The sequence below is a fragment of the Chelonoidis abingdonii genome, chromosome 2 (assembly GCF_003597395.2).
Source record: "Chelonoidis abingdonii isolate Lonesome George chromosome 2, CheloAbing_2.0, whole genome shotgun sequence".
In the NCBI taxonomy this organism is placed as follows: Eukaryota; Metazoa; Chordata; order Testudines; family Testudinidae; genus Chelonoidis; species Chelonoidis abingdonii.
In genome coordinates, this window is record NC_133770.1 from 84,570,977 (window position 1) to 84,591,656 (window position 20,680).

General features: G+C 39.6%; 1 protein-coding gene across 5 annotated transcripts in view; it reads right to left on the minus strand.

Annotated features, from left to right (window-relative positions):
* Window positions 1-2,915: 2,915 nt before the first annotated feature.
* TOPBP1 (DNA topoisomerase II binding protein 1) overlaps window positions 2,916-20,680 on the minus strand; it is a 51,733-nt gene continuing 33,968 nt past the window's right edge. For 4 of the 5 annotated variants that reach the window (XM_075062513.1, XM_032787000.2, XM_032786999.2 and 1 more), the window contains 12 exons: window positions 19,308-19,431; window positions 18,571-18,717; window positions 17,893-17,998; window positions 17,209-17,401; window positions 14,316-14,539; window positions 12,386-12,552; window positions 8,989-9,103; window positions 7,342-7,505; window positions 6,131-6,271; window positions 4,701-4,790; window positions 3,998-4,159; window positions 2,916-3,353 (listed from right to left, as the gene is read on the minus strand). In XM_075062513.1, the coding sequence (XP_074918614.1) occupies window positions 3,210-3,353; window positions 3,998-4,159; window positions 4,701-4,790; window positions 6,131-6,271; window positions 7,342-7,505; window positions 8,989-9,103; window positions 12,386-12,552; window positions 14,316-14,539; window positions 17,209-17,401; window positions 17,893-17,998; window positions 18,571-18,717; window positions 19,308-19,431 (1,777 nt within the window). In that variant the 3' untranslated portion in view covers window positions 2,916-3,209. Of the gene's footprint in view, window positions 3,354-3,997; window positions 4,160-4,700; window positions 4,791-6,130; window positions 6,272-7,341; window positions 7,506-8,988; window positions 9,104-10,213; window positions 10,262-12,385; window positions 12,553-14,315; window positions 14,540-17,208; window positions 17,402-17,892; window positions 17,999-18,570; window positions 18,718-19,307; window positions 19,432-20,680 lie in introns of those variants that run through there. The other variant, XM_075062514.1, reaches the window with a different exon arrangement.

Genomic DNA, 20,680 nt, shown 5'->3' on the forward strand with positions numbered 1-20,680 from the left:
CCCCTGTGTTCCACAGGTTGACTGTGCATTGTGTGAAGTACTTCCTTTAGTTCGTTTTACACCTGCTACTTGTTAATTTCATTGAGAGGCCCTCTGGTTCTTGTATTATGTGAAAAGATAAATAACACTTCCTTAATTCACTCTCTCTATACCACTCATGATTTTATAGACCTCAAGCATATCCCCCTCTTTTCCAAGCTGAGTAGTCTGTCTTTTCAAATTTCTCATGTGGAAGCTGTTCCATAGCTCTGATCACCTTTGTTGCCCTTCTCTTTACTCTTTCCATTTCTAATTATCTTGTCTGAGGGGGCAGGACTAGAAATGTATACAGTATTCAAGGTGTGGGTGTACCATAGATTTATATAGTGACAATATATTTACTGCCTTAATAACTATACCTAACCTTGTTAGCGTTTTTGACTGCCACTGCCCATTGAGCAAATGTTTTCAGAGAACTATTCACAATGATACCAGTTTTTTTTTTGTTTTTTTTTGAGCAGTAACAACTAATTTAGACTCCTATCATTTTGTATATGTAGTTGGGATTATGTTTTCCAATGTGCATTACTTTGCATTTAGTAACATTGAAAGTCATCTGCTATTTTGTTGCCCAGTCACCAAGTTTTGTGAGATCCCTTTGTAACTCTTCGCAGTCTGCTTTCGACTGAACTGTCTTAAGTAATTTTGTATCATCTGAAAACTTTGCCATCTCACTGTTTATCCCTTTCTGGATCATTTATGAGTATGTTGAACAGCATTGGTCTTAATACAGACCCTTGGGAGAACCCCACTATTTATCTCTCTCCATTCTGAAAATGGACTGTTTATTCCTACCCTTTGTTTCCTGTCTTTTAACCAATTACTGATCCCTGACAGGACATTCCCTCTTAACCCATGACTGCTGGAACTAGTTACTGGTTCAAATCTGCCCTGGTAATCATTTCATAGGTGGGCATGGGAGGGTATGTAAAATAAGTTAGTGACTGCAGTGCCAGTCAGACCAGTACCTGTATCCAACACCATTACAATTGACGCTATTGTTGGTATTTGAGATCAAGCAAAAAACTGAAATGAGACTTTCAACTAGAGGTCTTTGCTCCAGATCTAAGACTCGTTGGTGCCCTATTTCTGTCAACAGGTAGCACTTCAGCTGCTTAGACCAGCACCATTTAAGAGCACAAAATGCAGTTCAGATCTCACAGCACTTGCTTCTCTTATCTCACCTTTCTGACAGTTCCTTTAGAATTTCTTCCTGTCAACATGCCTTAGAGTTTTCACTGGCCCTCTCCTATTCTCCTGGTACATGTTATCTCCAGGTAATATTGTCCATTGCCATTCCAGCACCTTACACAGGGAAGTCAGAAATACATTTGCATCTGGAACGTCCATGCTGGAGTCTGGCGGGCAACTGAACTCAGATAAAAACTGAACTCAGTCCCCCCTACCCCCCGGACCTATTCCCTCCTCTCCATTACCACCCTATTCAATCAGCACACAATCTTGGTTTCGTTTTTTTAATTCCTCCCTCACATTGCTGTTGCCACTAAACCCTGGTTTTTCCTCTACATTTCCAGACTCCATCCATTCTTGTCTGTTCCCACCACTAAAAGTGTCATTCAGGCCCTCGTCCATCCTAATTATTGTAAATTCCTCCTCACTCTGGTCTCTCAACTTTTGCATCCACATTTTTAATAGTAGCTGTGGGGTTTGTTGCTCTGACTGTAGTCATGTTCAGCTCTTCCAGTATTTTCACTGCCTTCTGCATCATTCTTTCCCCCAAGGACCAGTCTAATTAAGTTCTCACTTACCTCATCTCTCATTCCCCCACTTACTCCACTCAAGCAGCACAGCTAAAGTGTCCTTTCCATGAAGTCTCTCATTTGTCTCTTTGCTCAGCCTCTTAACTTAGAGCTTGATTGTAAATGTGAGTAAACCATCAGAAGCAGGCCCTGCTACTGTCAGCTCTTCAGGGAAAGTCCACATCTCATTTGTCTTAAAAAGCCAAGACACTAGGGGGAATTAGCATATTTAATTTTGTGTACCATTCCAAATTTCAGGGCATATGTTTTCTTTTGATGAGTCAATTCCCTAAATAAGTACTGAATGATGAATCCAGTGCTCACCTTAAAAATTCCATCTCAACTTTTTTGTGTAAACAGCAGGATGAGGTGGCTGCACTAACACCAGCATCACTAATAATTTCCGAGTTGTAGAGCCTTTAATGCTAACATATGGCAACAGCTGATAATTTTCTCTGTTACCACCATCAGCAATTCCATTATACTTCTCGAATGTGTAAGTACTTATCACTTCCTCTGCTAAGCTTTGATGATTAATGTATAGACCTATTTTAACATTTTCAGCCAGGTTTCAACTATTCATATTCTTAAATGCAAGTTTTATCACAGCCATGCAAGACTGTAGTGCAGCATCTCACTAATAAGACTGCACAAAAAGATTAAATATATTAGACCACGATGTGCAATAGAACAGACTTGGCTAAATGTGAGTTTACAACAATGAAGAGTCAGAGGGATGACGTGGGTGACAGTAGAAATTGCACCTACTGTAGAAATAGTGCCGTCTATCGGCCTGATTTCTGATCCTATGCTCACTGCAACACTAGAGAGAAGGTATTATTTATCTACCACACAGGTTTGTTGCAATAATTAAAGATTGCATAGCAATGTTAAGTGTTTTATTATAAAGTCATCGTGAAGCGTGAGTGCACACAGAATTTGAAAATGTTATCTTTCCTTTCACACATCTGCTGCTTCCCTTACCTTTCCAAAAATAAGTACAGATTGGTGGAGAAGCTCATGCATATATGATTCTACCATCCTGTGGCAAACTCTGCAGCATTCTTAGTAACTGATAATACTATCTTTACTTCAAAGTAAAGAAAGGACCCAAAATATTCTTAGTTTTTATTATAGGCTGATGTTCTTATGTGAACTGAAAGCCTCAGTGATCAGAATATTAAGTAGACAAAATATTTTCTTGTACAAGTGTGGATGGTGTCATTAGGTGCCACTAACAGAATAAAGCAATCTTTCCAACTAATATTACAGCAAACTAAACAAGGGAACTTTTAAGTACATTACATTCAAAATTCAATAAAAAAAGCTCTTAATTTTTTCAGCATTGAGAGTGGAAAAATATTTATAAATAGGAATTTAAAATACAAGAACTAAAAATGGAGAATCCCCTCAGTGTATTCTGGATCTTTTGACTTTGCTTGTTTCTCCAGGTGCTTTTCTCTTCTGAGATAATCCAATTCCCAGTTCTTTGCTATTTTGAAGATAAGAAACAGCTTCTGGCAGACAGTAACACTCCATGGGAGGAGGAAGCTCCTTCGAAAGAAAAAAGAGTTTTAATCAAATCTATTTGTTTAGCTAGACAGTATTAGAAAAATTATTCTACATGACACGCCTTTAGCAACCAACTAAAATTAAAAAAGGTTATCATTCTGGAACACTGTATGAAGCAGTTATTAAACATATCCTGATTCTGACACATTGAGATAATTGCCCATTAAAGTTTTTAAAACTTTTCTGGTATGGCATGGAATTATCAAAAATTTATCAGAATCCTGATGCAAAATGCATCCCATGTAAATCTCAAGGTCACACACACATAATTTAGTGTATTCTAAAAACCATCTAACTAAAACAATATTATATATCCAGTTCCAACACAAACAAACCTCTGTCATTCTTTAGTGGCCAGAATTGGAAACTCAGCACAAGAATATTAACATTAGATCTTATGATCAGAATTATGGGCAACCAGCTAAATTGGACTATCAATATCAAAGTCTGTGTTTCATTACAAGCAAATGCCAGGTAGCTCTCCGCCCTACTTACATAAACAGTTTTCATTCAATGAATCAATGGGTGAAGCAGTGTACTTTAATAAGCATGATTTACATATATTTGATTTCTTCAAAGCAAACAAATGGTACATAATGCCCTTAATATGTATGAGATAGTCACACCTGTATGAGATAATCAGCAATGTATTCTGGTTTCAAGCAGTTCACTCCTTGGGCAGCAGCCTCCAGTACATTAACTCTGGCATCATCTGGTTTCAGTTTACTAAAGTCAGCAAAAAGGTGAGTAGCCTCTTTATAGAGAAGCAGAGAATGACCTGGCAGCACCTACAAATTTAAAACACAATAGAAAGTACTTTTTATTTTTGTGTTTACTGCTCTTGGCAATTGAGTGTACATGCTTTACAGATTATGTATTCACTAATCTCCATCACATTAAACAGTATGTCATCAGAAAACTGGGTACCAAGTATAGCCTCATTCTACAAAATAATTTACATTCCAGCGAGAGGAAGGACGATCACCTTGTTAGAGCAATAGACTGGGACCCAGAAGCTCTAGGTTCAAATCCCATCACTGCCACAGACTTCCTGTGAGACCTTGGGAAAGTTACTGACTCTTTCTGTGCCTCAGTTCCCCATCTGTAAAGGGGAGCATCACAACTTCCTTTGTCTGTCTTGTCTATTTAGATAATAAGCAATTTGGGTCAAGGATTGCCTCTTCCTACTTGCATTGACAGTGCCTAGCACAACAGGGCCTCTTGGTATTACTGTGACATGAACGACAACAAAACAAAACACCAGTGTCTATAAAAATGATCTATAGTAATTTATTGAATGGATTTTTTTTTTAAAAAAAAGTCACATACCTTTGCTCCTCCTGATTGAAGAAGACGTTTGAATCCTGCTTCCTTGGTTTGGTCAACATTCAAAATCACTTTCCAGCCACTAAATGCCCCCTACATAAAAAGATCCAGTTTTAAAAAAGAACTGGGTTCTATGAAAAACCTAAGAGCTAATTATACCCCACTCAAGAACATTCTGCAAGGCAAGATTTATCGCCTACACACCATCCAGAGGTTTTGTTGTTTTTTTTTTTTTTTTAACAGCAGCAGAGATGTACAACATGCAAGCCAGGGGCAAAATTCCAGCCCACAGGATCATACATTTCACCTTGCTACCCACTCCTAGTTAACTGTAGGATGAAACAACAAAGCTGATTAACTGCAGATGAACTCTCAGATCAAGTATATTCTAGTGTGTTTCAGGAAGGCTTGGAGTACAACAAAATATTAGGGTCATGTGCATTCACTTTTATTTAAAATGTCAATGTAAATATATATGCAAATCAAGCACAGTCTTAATGCCCCAGGCAAGATGCTACTAAGCACCCCTTAACCAATAGCTTCTGTGGTCATGCACCTTTATTTTACAAGATGCAATTCTCAGTCCTTTACTGGTGTGACTTGTGTGTTTTGATTTCTAAGGGTAAAAATTTAAAGGTGCCTAGTTACTTAGGAGCGTAAGTCCTATTTTTAAGAGTAATTTAGACACTTGAGACGAAGTCTCCTTGAAAGTCAATGGAGATCCTTAAGCTCCTAAGTCACTTAGGTACCTATGAAAATTTTACCCTAAGACAACTGCACGATGGGAAACATAGGTGTCAGAGTGGATCAGAATCATAATACTAGAGCAGGGGTAGGCAACCTGCAGCACGCAAGCTGATTTTCAGTGGCACTCACTGCCAGGGTCCTGGCCACTGCTCCGGGGGGCTCTGTATTTTAATTTAGTTTTACATGAAGCTTCTTAAACATTTTAAAAGCCTTATTTACTTGACATATAACAATAGTTTAGTTATATATTATAGACTTATAGAAAGAGACCTTCTAAAAATGTTAAAATGTATTCACATCTGAAAGGTTGTCGACCTCTGTGCTAGAGAGTAAAGACCAATTTAATGATTTAGTAATGTTAAAAAACAATGAAGCAGTTATTTAAGTATTAGGATTTCCAGTTTGCATGCTAGTTAGCAATGGGAGTTATTGCAGTCACCAGTGCCAAGAAGGGACAAAGACCATTAATTAATCTTCAATGCTAATAATGTTCAACGCTGACAATAAAAGCTTTTGGGAAATAGATTGATTACATTAGTATGGATCCAGCTAGGATGCTTTGTTTTTACGAGAACAAAGCAAGTAACCCTCTCTTGGCAGAGAGACTCTGGGTTTCTTGGAACGTATCCCATTATAGCAGCTCCCTCCCAACATCAAGAAGTTACACTTCATATGTTTCCAAATACCTCAGTGATGCCAGTTTCCTGTCTCTTTTTATGGATTTTTTTCCTCCATCTCATGGCTGCAAGTGCTAGCTTCTTTTGGTTTACATTGATTCCAGACAAAACACTGAGTATGGAGTTACTTCCCCATTCATAATCTTCCTCCTAGAACAATTATAGCCGCATCAACAGCAAGAAATTAAAAAATTAAAACAACAAGAATGCACTAGCTTTGCACATCAATTTTACCTGACAGAAAGCACAGTAGTAGTTATTAAACTTAAATATAGTGGATCTTGGTTAAACATTTTTATATTTTTCCTATGTGTACAGAGCCTCTCAGTTAGATTTTAAATAAACTCAGTCTTTTCATTACCCTAAATTATCTTCAGGCAACTATGGTCCCTCTTGTGGTTAGAGACAATGGAATGTAACCACTAAGCAACAAAGAGTGAAAGTGACCATCACTTACTCACGATCCCCTTCTCTCTCTCTCTGAATTTAATAAGATTTCTTCCTGAACAATACAAGTGATTTATTTTTACTCATACAGATTAAAAAAAACAAAAACAGAAAATAAAACTTTGTAAGTCAGCCCAGTCAATAGAGCTGCTAGACCGCCGAGAACTATGAAATGGAGACTGGTCTCCCATGGAGTACCCAGACTATATTAAAGTGGTGACATACTGTAATAAATAACAATAATTAAGTGGTATCAGAGCACGACTGAAGATACCAAAGGTATTTTAGAGTATCACTAATTATAGATTCAACTGCATATAAAAAAGAAAATACAAAACTGAAATGAAAGACGGGGAGGAATTTGGTTATTTAGACTGTTATGCTTATAAACTATAGGATCAGAATTTAATTCCTGGCATAACAGGATCCATCACATTATTTTCAATTGCACTTATCATAATTTACCTAAGGCACTTCACCCTAAATTATCACAAGTGACTAGTGATTATAGGTGCCTCAGCTGTTGGGAGGACCAACCTCAGACACCTGGAAAGGGACTGATTTTCAGAGGGAGGTTGAGTGCTGAGCAATTTCTGAAAGTCAGGTCTCTTTAATATGCCAAGAACTGGGCACTGAAAGTCACTTGTCCCTTGAGAATTTTGTTCTTAAGTTTCTGCCATTAGCTGTAGTGGAGACTTTAAAAGCATTTTATTACTAAAATTAAAACAGCAAAGGAGATGCAACACTGATATATCACTAATAGAGTTATGAACCTGTACAAAGCAGCCAGCTGCTCTGCAGGCCTCCAGGTAGGAACGATGAAGCACCCACTTTCCAGCAGCCATCGAGGCCAAGTATTTCTCATTTCGAAGAGGATGTCCCACAATGATGTGTGTACAACTTGGATCAAAGCACTGCTTCTCAAGCACCAGTCCACCTTGAAACATGGGAATGAATGTGATTCAATGTGTTATTTAAAGTACCACAGAAACGTCAATTGAATAAATGAGGAACTATTTTATAATCCATACTTAAACTGCAATGCTATGCACACTAGAATCTAGGCAGAAAGCCTTGCCATTTATTGATATAACCTCATGTACAGAAGGCAAAGGGGGAGCTAGATCTGTTACAAGGCAGTGCCACTGTAACACAGGCATAGCTACTTTGGCATCGGCAAGCTTGAGGCACGAGTGGCAGGAAAAAGCCTTGGGAACTAAGAAGAAAGGGAGAAACACCAGTGGAGAGCAGGCAGGCCCCTCAGCAAAAGGAGGGAATCTTCTGCAGAAGAATCCCACACAGCAAATCCCAGTAGCTGGTGGTAAGTTAAGCAGCAATGTGGACACAAGAACAAACTCACCATCAACAAGTTTAGGCTTGAAATAAGACAAAGGTTTCTAACCATCAGAGAGGAGTGAAGTTCTGGAAGACTTCCAAGGGAAGCAGTGGGGGCAAAAAACCTATATGACTTCAAGACTGAGCTTGATAAGTTTACGTAGGGAATGGTATGATGGGATGACCTACGATGGCATGCGGCCCATCAGTGACTGCCAGTAGCAAAAATCCCCAACTGCTGGAGACGAGATACTAGGTAGAGAGGGCTCTGAGTTACTACAGAGAATTCTTTTTCAGGTATCCGCCTGGTTGGTTTTGACCACATGCTCAGGGTCTAATTGATCGCCATATTTGGGGTCTGGAAGGAATTTCCCCCTACGTCAGAGTGGCTAAGCCCCTGGGAGGTTTCGCCTTCCTCTGCATCATGGGTGATGGGTCACTTGCAGGTCAAAAGTAGTGTAAATGGTGAATTGTTTGCAACTTAAAGTCTTTAAATCATGATTTGAGGACTTCAGTAACTCAGCCAGGTTAGGGTCTATCTCAAGAGTGGGTGAGATTCCGTGGCCTGCAATGTGCCAGAGGTCAGACTAGATGATCACGAAGGTCCCTTCTGACCTTAAAGTCTATGAGTCTATGATAACTTCAAATAACGAAAACAGTGATAGAATCACAAGGCCTTGTTTTAGTGCTAAAAAAGATTTACTTTTTACCTCAGGGTAACTAAGGTGCATGAGCTATTCTGAGGTTAAAAAAAAAAAAAACAGGGAAAATGAGGCACTTCAAGTTTTTGTAAAGTACTGGAGATCAGCAATACACCCCTACCTGGGCTTGATCTCACCTAGTTTATTACACAGTAAAACTCAAGTGCCTTGTCTCCACTGTGTTTTTACAATGTGATAGCTAACACATTATCATCATCCCCAGTGGTAAACACACCTTACCCTTCTTTGCCAGTGAAGACTTAGCCAAAGTGTCTTGAAAGCTATGGGTTTGAAACCGTAGGTTAATATTAGCAAGGCATTAACCAAGGCCTCCTTTCAGCCCCAAACAAACAAACTTTAAAAGTTCTACGAACATCTGGCTACCTAGTTCCTCAATCAGATGGCAGTAATCGATTCGCTCTTGAGGATTAAGTGAAGACAGCTGGAATTTGCACTGTTTTTCTGGTTCTTCATCAACCTTCTCATCTACTGTAATAGCCTGGAATATGACAAAAGTTATAGGGAGAGTTGCATAGAAAGATAAATTCGATACTCAACTTTCTCTCTCAAGTATTCAAGGTTTTCCTACATTTGGTTTTCTATCTGTTGTGAGGTTTGAGAAGGCAGGAACCAGACCCGTCAGTCACTAGACAAGAGTTTGGCTTCCAGTTAAGCAGACTGCATCCAAAGTTGAAGAATAGATAGTATTCCAATATTCAAAGTCAACCTAACACTTAACTTCTCCTGGTTCCCATCAACAGGGCACAGTTTAATAATCTGTCATGAAAAGAACGTTTTCATTCTAATTGATGGAATGGCAAACTGGATGCACTGGTAAATCAAATATACCTCCCTATCTCTCTTATCCAAGCTTTCTATTCCTACAGTGGGATTCTATCAGCAAGCAAAATCCCAGAGGGCTTCAAGTAATTATTTATAAGTCAAAAATGTGTTAACAAAAATTGTCAAGACTACCACAGCATGTAATACCCCGCTGCCAAAGGTAGCATCCAATGAAGCCTATATGTCTACCTTATAGCATGTCCAGGGTGCTTCCTTCCAGACCTCTTCACAGATGGATTTTTCAATCCAGGAAACTGATACAGCCTTTTTCCGATGGGCTTTGATCTTTCCTGTCAAGTTGTGCTCCTTCACTTTTCATATGCTACTTTTTTGCCTTTACTGCCGGGTACTATAGAAACAACCCAATGATATTCTCACCAGGTTGTTTTTAAATTGATTTGTATGCACACCTTAGGTTTTGTGCAGAATGATGTGAACACTATCTCCAGAGATCTATTAAATACCATATCCCTGCTGCTGGAATCCCTCAGCACCAAAAGTACCTGTTCATTTGTGTACCAATCTAGGGTCACCTGGTTGCAGGGCGCCAAAGCAGGATCATTCCTCTTCTCCCATGCCACAATCTGCACTGTGCTAGTGAGTGCACATGACAAAACTGAAGGAGCTGTTGCTACCGGTCCATATTAGGGGGTTAGTGCTGAGGTTTAAAATCTGGAGCAAAACGGCAGAGGCTGCTCCTGAGAACAAAACAATGCAAATTGCTCCTGCCTAGCAAGGTTATAGGGGAGATGAGCATAACAGGCACCTTTTCTCCTTGGGCTTCTGCTCAACATGGGGCGATGTCCACAGCAGGCTGTAGAAGGAACACAGTGAAGAAAAACCTGACATCAACTTGGTAATTTAATAGTTTTTCCTCTGTGCTCTGTAGTTTGCAAGGAGGAGGTCTGGAAGTGCCTGCAGCTGCTGCCAGAAAGATCAAACTGAGTTTTCCAAAAGGGAAAAACTAAGCCACTGCCTGATGACTGACAGGTCTGATCTTGCCTTAAAAGTGAAAAGTAGAGGGGAAACCCACTGTAGGACTGGCAAGCCTGGATAAGAGAAAAGAGTTACACATTGCAAACAAAGCTTATTTACTAGTGTGAGGAAATATGCCACTGAACACACATGCCTGTTGAAAAGATCAAGCAACAAAATTATACAAAGGACTAGTGAACTAAAGGCTAGACTAATTTTCCAAACCCTTTGTGAATTTGCTACAGATTTTCAGCATTGACGATTATTTTTAAGTATTAATGTAACATACTACTCAAGTGATTAATCAAAAAGAACTTGTCCCCATTATTATGTAATTAAAGAGATTATGTAATTACAGAACCTCCAACCCTGACTCCACCCCGCCTACAAAAATTTATTTAATTAACACAAGTGGATTAAATGATGTTTTTCATTTTGAAAGTAATATCCTCTAGTGCAGCAGTCTCCAACCTTTTTACAACCAAGTTCACTTTTTGAATCTAAGGGTAATGCAGGATCTACCTTGAGGCCCCGACTCTTCCCCAGACCCCCACCCCACTCACTCGCTCTCCCCCAGCCTCACTCACTTTCACTGGGCTGGGGTTGGTGGTTGGTGTTTGGGCTCTAGGCTGGAGCCGAGGAGTTTGCAGTGTGGGAGGGGGATGTCGGCTGATCCTGGGGCAGAGGATTGAGGTGCAGGAGGGGTGAGGGATGGAAGCTCTGGGAAGGAGTTTGGGTGCAGGAGGGGGGTCAGGGCTGGAGGCTGGGGGCACTGGCTCTGGGAAAAGGGTCAGGGCTGAGGCTTGAGATGCAGGAGGGAGTATGGGATGCTGGCTCAGGGCGGGGGCTCAGGGCTGGGGTGGGCCTCCCGCCAGGCTGCACTTACCTCTGGCAGCTCATGGTTGGTGGTGTAGCGTGGCTGCTGCTAAGGGAGGTTCCCTGCCTACCCTGGCTCCACGCCGCTCCTGGAAGGGGCCAATGTGCCTCTGTGGCCACTGGAGAGGCGGGGAGGCAGGCGACACATGGCTCCATGCACTCCCCCTCTCTACAAGCACTGCTCCTGCAGCTCCCATTGGCTACAGCTCCCCATTCCTGGCCAATGGGAGCTGCAGGTGTGGTGCCTGCAGGCAGGAGCAGCGCACGGAGGGAGACTCCATCCCCCTGCCTCCGGCTGCATTGGCCACTTCCAGGAGTGGCGTGGGGCCAGGGCAGGCAGGGAGCCTGTCTTAGCAGCAGCCCCATTGTGCTGCCAGAGATTGTGATCAACTGGGAGATCCTCTAGGATTGACCAGTTAATTGCAATTGACCAGTCAGTGACTGCTAAGCTAGAGAACAAAAAGGATAAAAGGTTTAGAAAACATGATCTACGGGGAAAGGTTAAAAAAACTGCCACGTTTAGTACAAAGAAAAGAAGACTGAGGGGAGACCTGATAACAATTCTTAAATATATTAACGGGCTATTATGAAGAGAACAGTGGTTCAACTGTTCTCCATGTCTGCTAAAGATCAGATAAAAAGTAACGGGCTCAATCTGCAGCAAGGAAGATTTAGGTTAGCTATTAGGAAAAACTTTCTAACTATAAGGGTAAAATTCCAGAATAGGCTTACAAGGGAGATTGTGGAATTCCCATCACTAAGTTTTTAAGAACAGGTTGGACAATCATGTGTCAGGGATGGTTTAAGTTTACATGGTCCTGCCTCAGCACAGGGGGATGGACTAGATCATCTCTTGAGGTCTCTTCCACTCCCACATTTCTATGACTTGTTCAGAGTCTCTTGGGAAAAATGAAAAATTTGGAACTAAAAGTACACTGCACAGAAATTATCCACTTTAAAAACTGTAAAACTGATTAATACATTTACTGTCAGCTTCAAATATTAAGTGCATTTTAATAAAACACTGGGTCATTTCTTCACAGTGCAAGTATGATCCTTTAAAAACAAGTATGCTGCTATAACAAACCTTTTCTTTGGGCTGTGGAGCCACAGGAGGGTTAGCCAGCGGGAAGGCAATGCTGGGAGCTTGCGGTGTGGGGATCACTTGATCATCTTTTACTGGGGTTTCTGGATCACTATTTATTGGATGCTTTGGAACCTCCACCACACCTGTGTCCCCTGAATCATGAACAGCTGTGGATAATAATTCATTATTGCTTGATTTAGTTTGACTGTATTGTAACTTTGATAACACTGAAAAAAGTATTAATCCCAAATGAACAAGAAACAAATGCCATCACATTTATTCTGCATTTTCAGAATCAATTGCTTACTTCCTGTCTTAAAATTTATATCCTTTAATCACAAGGCAGCAGTTAAGCTGTTACAAGCCTCATGCTTTTGACTATCTTGAGGTTTCTCTATTCCCAATTGATTCCTTAAGCTAACTTGACATGAAGCACTCAAACTGGCCACAGAAGGGGGCTGCACTGATTTAAGTAGATTAGTTTATAAACCAATTTCATTAAATCACTACAACTTTCTCATGTAAGACTGGGCCAAAGAAACCATCCTCCAGGTAGGCTGCTTGAAACAGAAAAGCTGTAAGGGGATGGGAGGTGTCAAGAATGCCCCTTTTCCACACCCCAAGCTACAGGAAGCAAAAGGAGAACAATGTTTGTGGAAGTCAGCATAACAGCATGTGAAGTATTCATGCATGGTCTGACAATGAGCACAGGACTGAGGAGTCAGGAACTTCTGATTTCTAATCTCAGCCCTGTCAATGACTCAAAAGGCAAATCAGTTCACTTCTTTTCCAGTTTCTCAATTCGTAAAAAACAGCAGTAATATTTGTGTGTCACAGGTTATTTGAAGATTAATGTTTCCATAGCACTTTGAACATCTAAAGCATTACGTGAATGATAAACATCACTACTGATCTCTTCTTGCAGAGCCATCTGATGGCTACCCATCTGCTAGCTTCTATTCTCCTCTTACCCAGCTCTTTTTTATCTGCCATCAAGAGGAGAGTAGAAACCAGGAAGCATCTCCTAGTCCACCCATTCAGAGAATATTCACTGCTTCTTAAGTAGATGGAGTGGAAAGAAGGGGAAACAGAGTAGATGACTCAGCTATGCTTCTTCTCCACTCCTAACAGCAGGATAAAAAGGCTTGCAGGGATAGAAGGAAATAGCTAGGCTGGGCATGTAATCAACTGCATTTGTAAAGACACCAAGAAAGATAAGAATAATAACTTGACTGCATCCTGGTCCACTGATCTCCCCAGCAGACTTGCTGCCAGATTTTTACAGGGCTCCTGGGCATTGGTGATCCTTCTCCTACACCTCCATTCTTACCCAGCATGGTGGATCTTCTTCAGCTGCTATTAAAAAGCTAGGATTTTACAACAGTTAAGCACATTAAGAGGTCCAAGTGGGCTCAGAGTAGTTATTTGCTTTAGCAAGTACACATCTTAAACTCGAAACCTATAGTCGTAAGTTGAATCAAGGTGTCGATGTAGAGGCGCCATAAATGCTGTTTGTCATAACGCGAATATCGTAAAGTCGACGACTGCCTGTACTATTCAACATGAATAAGGGTTCCAGAATTGGGACCTAAAACAAAAAAAGCCTATTTTAGGCAAGGGCTGCCTCCATACTGCTTACTGCTGTCAAAAAGGTGCATAGGGTTTTTCTGGAGGAAGAGCAGAGTTAAAAAAAAGACGAAAAAAAATTATTTACCTTTGAAAAACAAGACTAAGAATGGTCTGTGACTCATCCTGAGCCTCATTATTAAAAGGGGAAAAAAAGTTCGGGTCACTTAGAGAGATCACAACACACTAAAGCTCAAAAAGATCCATGTCATAGTGTTGGTTTTTTTTGTTTCCAGAATGCCACTATAATCATAATAAAAAATCCTACCTACACTCCAGCTCAAACATGTATTTCTCTCCTTACCTAATTCAGCAACTTCTCTATCAACAAAGGAGTCTCTTAAAGGGGAATCATTCATGTTATTTACATCAGTGTGAATTTGTTCAGAGTACTGTGAAGGACTATTGGGCCACTGTAAGTTGCTGACGAGCTTTGCTCTCTCCTCTCTTGCAGTGGGGTCATCCCAGACAATCTGCTCATTTTGTGATGGCTCTGTGTTTATGTCCATCACTGCTTGCCGTGACTGCCTAAGGAACAAAAACCAAAATCCACATAAAGTTTAAATATTTAAATTTGGGATCCATCGCCACGGCCGCACTATATGTGAATCCACACTCTAGCGACGCGCGCTTTAGCAAGACTCTGCCATACAGTCTTTATTACTGGATAGCACAGTCAGGAAAGAATAAACTTCAATATAAAATCGATAAGTCAGGCAGTTTGACTACCTGGGTATCAGTCAGCACAGCTACAAAAAGGTGACTGTGAACAATACTGGTCATTTTTAGCATGTATCATGCTACTAAGGTGCTCCATGATCAGCATATCCCATACTTTACTGTCCTTATAGTCTTGGTGTACATTTGAAAGTTAAAGAGAGCAATCTTGCTTCTTAGGTGGTAAATATTGGAAATTAACTTCCAATATTTACCAGGAATCAGGCTCTTCATCATTAATTCCCATCGTCTGGTTTAGCCATCAAGTACTTCTCAATACATCAGAAAATACATGCCCTATAGTCTAGGTTCTTTTTAGAAACTACTGATAGATCTGGAAAGCAATCTCGCCCATGGTGAATTTACAATGTTTTCATTTTTTGACTGGAGGTTTTAGCTATATTTTCTACATTCCCACAGATCAGGGATGGATTTTAAACTGCAACAAGACAGACTTAATTACATTAGTGGCAAAATGCAAGTGTAATACATGAAAGCCTCATAGTCGGAAGTATTCTTCACATTTGCAAGTGTATAAATGCATAATGAAACAGTGTATTTATAGCTACTGTACAGCAATTGATATTTGAAAGGTTATTAGTAGGGCTGTCAAGCAATTAAAAAAATTAATTGCAATTAATCATTCTGTTAAACAATAATAGAATACTATTTATATAAATATTTTTGGATGTTTTCCACATTTTCAAATATATTGATTTCAGTTACAACACAGAATACAAAGTGTACAGTGCTCACTTTATATTTTTTGTTATAAATATTTGCACTGTAAAAATAAAATATATAGTATTTTTCAATTCACTTAATACAAGTATTGTAGTGCAATCTCTTTTTCATGAAAGTTGAACTTACAAATGTAGAATTATGTACAAAAAGTAACTGCATTGAAAAATAAAACAATGCAAAACTTTAGAGCCTACAAGTCCAGTCAGTCCTATTTCTCGTTCAGCCAATCGCTCAGACAAACAAGTTTGTTTACATTTGCAGGAGATAATGCTGCCTGCTTCTTGTTCACAAATTCGCCTGAAAGTGAGCATAGGTGTTTGCATAGCACTACTGTAGTCAGCATTGCAAGATATTTACGTGCCAGATGTGGTAAAGATTCAAACGTCCCTTCATGCTTCAACCCCCCATTACAGAGGATATGCATCCATGCTGATGAATGGTTCTGCTCAATAATGATCCAAAGCAGTGCAGAGAAATGCATGTTCATTTGAATCATTTGAGTCAGATGCCACCAGCAGAAGGTTGATTTTAATTTTTGGTGGTTTGGGTTCTGTAGTTTCTGCATCGGAGTGCTGCTCTTTTAAGACTTCTGAAAGCATGTTGCACATCCCATCCCGATCACATTTTGGAAGGCACTGCAGATTCTTAAATCTTGGGTTGAGTGCTGTATCTATCTTTAGAAATCTCACATTGGTACCTTCTTTACGTTTTCTCAAATCTGCAGTGAAAGTATTCTTAAAATGAACAACATGCTGGGTCATCATCCGAGACTGCTATAACATGACATATATGGCAGAATTCAGGTAGAATAGAGCAGGAGACATACAATTCTCCCCCACGGAGTTCAGTCACAAATTTAATTAACACTTTTTTTTTTTTTTTTTTTTAAAAACAAGCATTATCAGTATGGAAGCATGTCCTCTGGAGTGGTGGCTGAAGCATGAAGGAGCATACGAATGTTTAGCATATCTGGCACATAAATACCTTGCAATGCCAGCTACCAAAGTGCCATGCAAACGTCTGTTCTCATTTTCAGGTGACACTGTAAATACGAAGCGGGCATCTCTTGAAAATGTAAACAAAAACTTGTTTCTTGTAGCAATTGACTGAACAAGTAGAAGAACTGAGTGGACTTGTAGGCTCTAAAGTTTTATATTGTTTTGCTTTTGAGTGGTTATGTAACCAAAAAAAAATAAATATAAATCTACATTTGTAAGTTGCGCTTTCATCAGGGCTTTGGAGCGGAGCCTGGAGCTGGAGCATGGAGCAGCTCTGGAGCAGTGGAGCTGCAGGTTTTTGCCTGGAGTTGGAACACAGCTCCAAAGCCCTGGCTTTCATGATAAAGAGACTGCACTAAGGTACTTGTAAGAGGCGAACTGAAAAATAATACTTCTTTTATTTATCATTTTTACAGTGCAAATATTTGTAATAAATATAAAGTGAGCACTGTACACTTTGTATTGTGTTGTAATTGAAATCAATATATTTGAAAATGTAGAAAAATATCCAAAACATTCAATAAATTTCAATTAGTATTCTACTGTTTAACAGTGCTATTAAAACTGCGATTAATCACAATTAATTTTTTGAGTTAATCGCATGAGTTAACTGCCATTAACTGACAGCCCTACTTATTAGACTTACTTAGTTTTTGCTGTCCAAATTTTTGTAAGAGTGTCAAAGTCAAGTAAAAGAAAGCAAGACAAAGTAAGACACATTTACATGCAGCATGATACCTTAGAGCTTCCAAGACTCTACTACGACCATTACGCACAGATCGTGTGCCATCCGGTGTGGTAGGGGAACTGTCGAAACCATTCCTTGACAACGATCCTCTTTGTGCTTGTGGTTTCACTATCGATGTTGCAGACATGATCTCCTGTAGTTGCTTTTGAAAGTTCTCCCTCATTTCCAGTGTCTGGGTTAAAACTTGAAGTGAAAGAAAGTTACAGCAGAGTTAGGCCATTTAATTTTACATTTTTAGAATAACAGGGATTTAATCATGTAGCTCCCTTTCAGGACAAAGATATGTACATGTTTTCACATGTGGCAATACTTTCAATTAAGTCTTTGTTTCACATGACAAATAATAAGCAAGATCCAATCTTTGAGAAATTCTAGAATACTAAAGACAACAGCCCAATAATTCATCAGGGATGGTCAGTTCTCCTTATGGATGTGCGTCTTTAAACCAGGGTACAAAACATCTCTCCTCATACTCTGCAGCCCTTATGAATAAGAAGCCGCCAGCACTTTTCCAGGGAAGCCTGGCTGGCTACACTGTGCTTAGGTACGAGAATAAATGACACTAAAACCTCCAATCTTAAAAGTCAAGTTTCTCCAAAATAGTAAAACACTTATATTTACAACTGTAGTTTCCACGACTGTTTTAAAAAGAAAACAAAGAATATTTTGTTTACCTCCTTTGGCTTCATTTGCTGCAATTTGCTCCTCCCTTACTGTGACTGCTTCCTTTACTTGGTTAGTAGTTACATCTGCTGTGTCATTTTCATCCACTGAAATACTCTAACAATGTTAAAAATATAGAATTTATCAATCTAATTCTGAAACTGAAAGACATAGCAACTGGCTGCAGTGTTCAGTGGGGCAGGGGGAAGCATGCTGGAGTGTTTTAGGGGACAGGAAGAACTCTGCCAAAGCTCCACCAACAAACCAAAGTTCCACTCTAGCAGCCTCAGGTTAGCTTAACGTTTCTGCTACAGCAGTGAAATAATTAAAAACAAACAAAAAAATAATGACCTAGACTGGAGATTTAATATCTCATTAAATTCAATTAAATTCACATCTCTCAGGCCTACTGTTTATGTCTAACTGAAGACAGAGACAGGATCACACCAATTCAGATTTGAGGACTGTGTCCATTCTAATAAGATATTTAAGAGAGTTAGAATGCTGACAAACTGATGGAGCCTGCAGGATAGAGCAAGTTTACAGCTGCTTAACTGCTGAACCTGACCCCAGAGATTACTAAATAACAATATTTGTATCAGTTTATATTCATTTCATTAGTGAAACAACTAGATTAAAATAACGTCAATGAATCCAATACAGACCAGAGGTTACATCTTATCATATACCTCAGCTTCCTTTGCTGTTCTTCCAGTTGATGAAAGTCTACTGTAAGAAAGTCTGCCATCTTGCACTGCACTGATATCCAGACTCATTTTGGGATTGTAAGTGTGAGGGAACAGAGATTCAGGAAGTCGTTTATATTCTTGTGCACTCTACAACAAAGTTTATAAATATAAGAAGTTATGAGAAATCTGAGAAGAACTGAGATTAATTTAGAAAGCATGATGCAAAACTAAATATAAAAAATTTCAATAAAATAATATAATTGGGAAAAAACACTAATGCCGGAGACACATGTAGTTCTTATGACAGCAAGTATGAAACTCTTACTTTTCAAAAAGTTCTGAAGATTTTTCTTCATGACTACTAAATCTAACTTTACTACTGTCCCAGTGGCAAACTCTTATGCAAACAAAAGTTATTGTTCAGGAAAACCTCAACCAAAAGCTCTTGTAAACTGAGTCAATGTACTGGATATGAAAAGCAAATATAAGGAGAAATAGTCAATTTCAGTTCTACAGTCATTACAAGGTGAAGGTACACCAATGAAAATTATTTAAGATTTAGAAAGATGAAGCCTGTAAATTAAAAGCAGCATGCATAAAGCATCAGCTATTTTGTACGAACAATTTAAACCCATGCACTTGCTTTGAAAAAAATAGAAAGTCAGTCCAATACATCTGATCTTGTCTCCATTCTCCTTCACATTTCAGAGGAAAATAAAAATAAATTTTTTCCATACCTCTAAAAGCCAATGCTCTGAAACGATGTGTATGCCCCTTTCTTTAACAGATTTGTATTCCTTACTGCTGTCATTTTGTCTTCCCTGGTAGATGAAGTGAGTTACTGTTTCATCGAAGCACCATCTAGAATAAACATCAATAAAATGTAACCTGAAGATATCAACTCCAGTTTAATATTATAATTACTGCATCCTTGAAACTGAATCTTATCCCACCAAGACAAATAACCATTACTCTACGAAGCTTAACAAAAGCTACAAAAAACTTATTTAGCTGCCCCCTCAAAATCACCATCATCCAACATACAAGAATTGTTTAGGGAATCATGTCACGAATCACTTAGTAATTTCAATTTAATATTAATAAAATGTACCTTAACATTTGGTTTGGTTTTGGTTTTTTTCATTTTACAAATTGAAACATTTATGTAGAACAGCAATATTATTTTGTGTTTTATTCTATACAGGTTCTTATACTGCCCTCCCCACTTCTTGTATTCAAGCACCTTTCAGTAGCACATTAAGCAATGTGACCAACATCTGTCACATGTGATTTGTTCTCTCATTCTCTCTGCATGGGGAGAATTGTGTGCACAGTGTAGTGTTTGGTTTTGGTTCTGTTTTTGTAGTTTTTGCTTTTAAATGTGCACGCTACTATTGGATATTAGAGACAGCAAGGTTGAAGAAGTGTACTTTGCATGTGGTGCAGAAGGGTTTGAGATGGTCTTAGTTCCTGTGGGAGATCATTCCACAATCTTGAACTGGTCCCTGAGGAAGTTCTGTCTCCTGCATGGACAATTTTTACCCTTATCATAGAGAGTTCCATTGTGCTAGAAGAGCAAAGATGTACCCTGGTCTTCATTGCTAAACTTCAGGTGATATTTCAGATATCCTGGGCCCAGGCTATAGAGCACCTTGAAGGTAAGGACTGAAACCTTGAACTTGATTCAATATTCTATGGAAGGCCGGTGTGAGGAGCGGAGGATAAGCCTGATGTGCCTGCGATATCCCGTGTTGCGAGGAGACGTACTGCAGCATTCAATATTAGGGCTTGGCTACATTGGAGAGCTGCAGCGCTGGTGAAGGGGATACAGCGCTGCAACTCACTCTGTGTACACACTTACAAAGCCCAGCCAGCGCTGCAACTCCCTGGCTGCAGCGCTGGCTGTACACCTGGTCTGACTGGGGTGTAGCGATTCCAGAGCTGGTGATGCAGCGTTGCTCATCAGGTGTGGACACCAACAGCGCTGTTATTGGCCTCCAGGGTATTGAGAGGAATCCCAGCATACCTTTTCAGCCACTCTGCTCTTCGTTTCACACTCCACTGCCCTGGGCTCAGGTGACCCGCCCTTTAAATGCCCCGGGAATTTTAA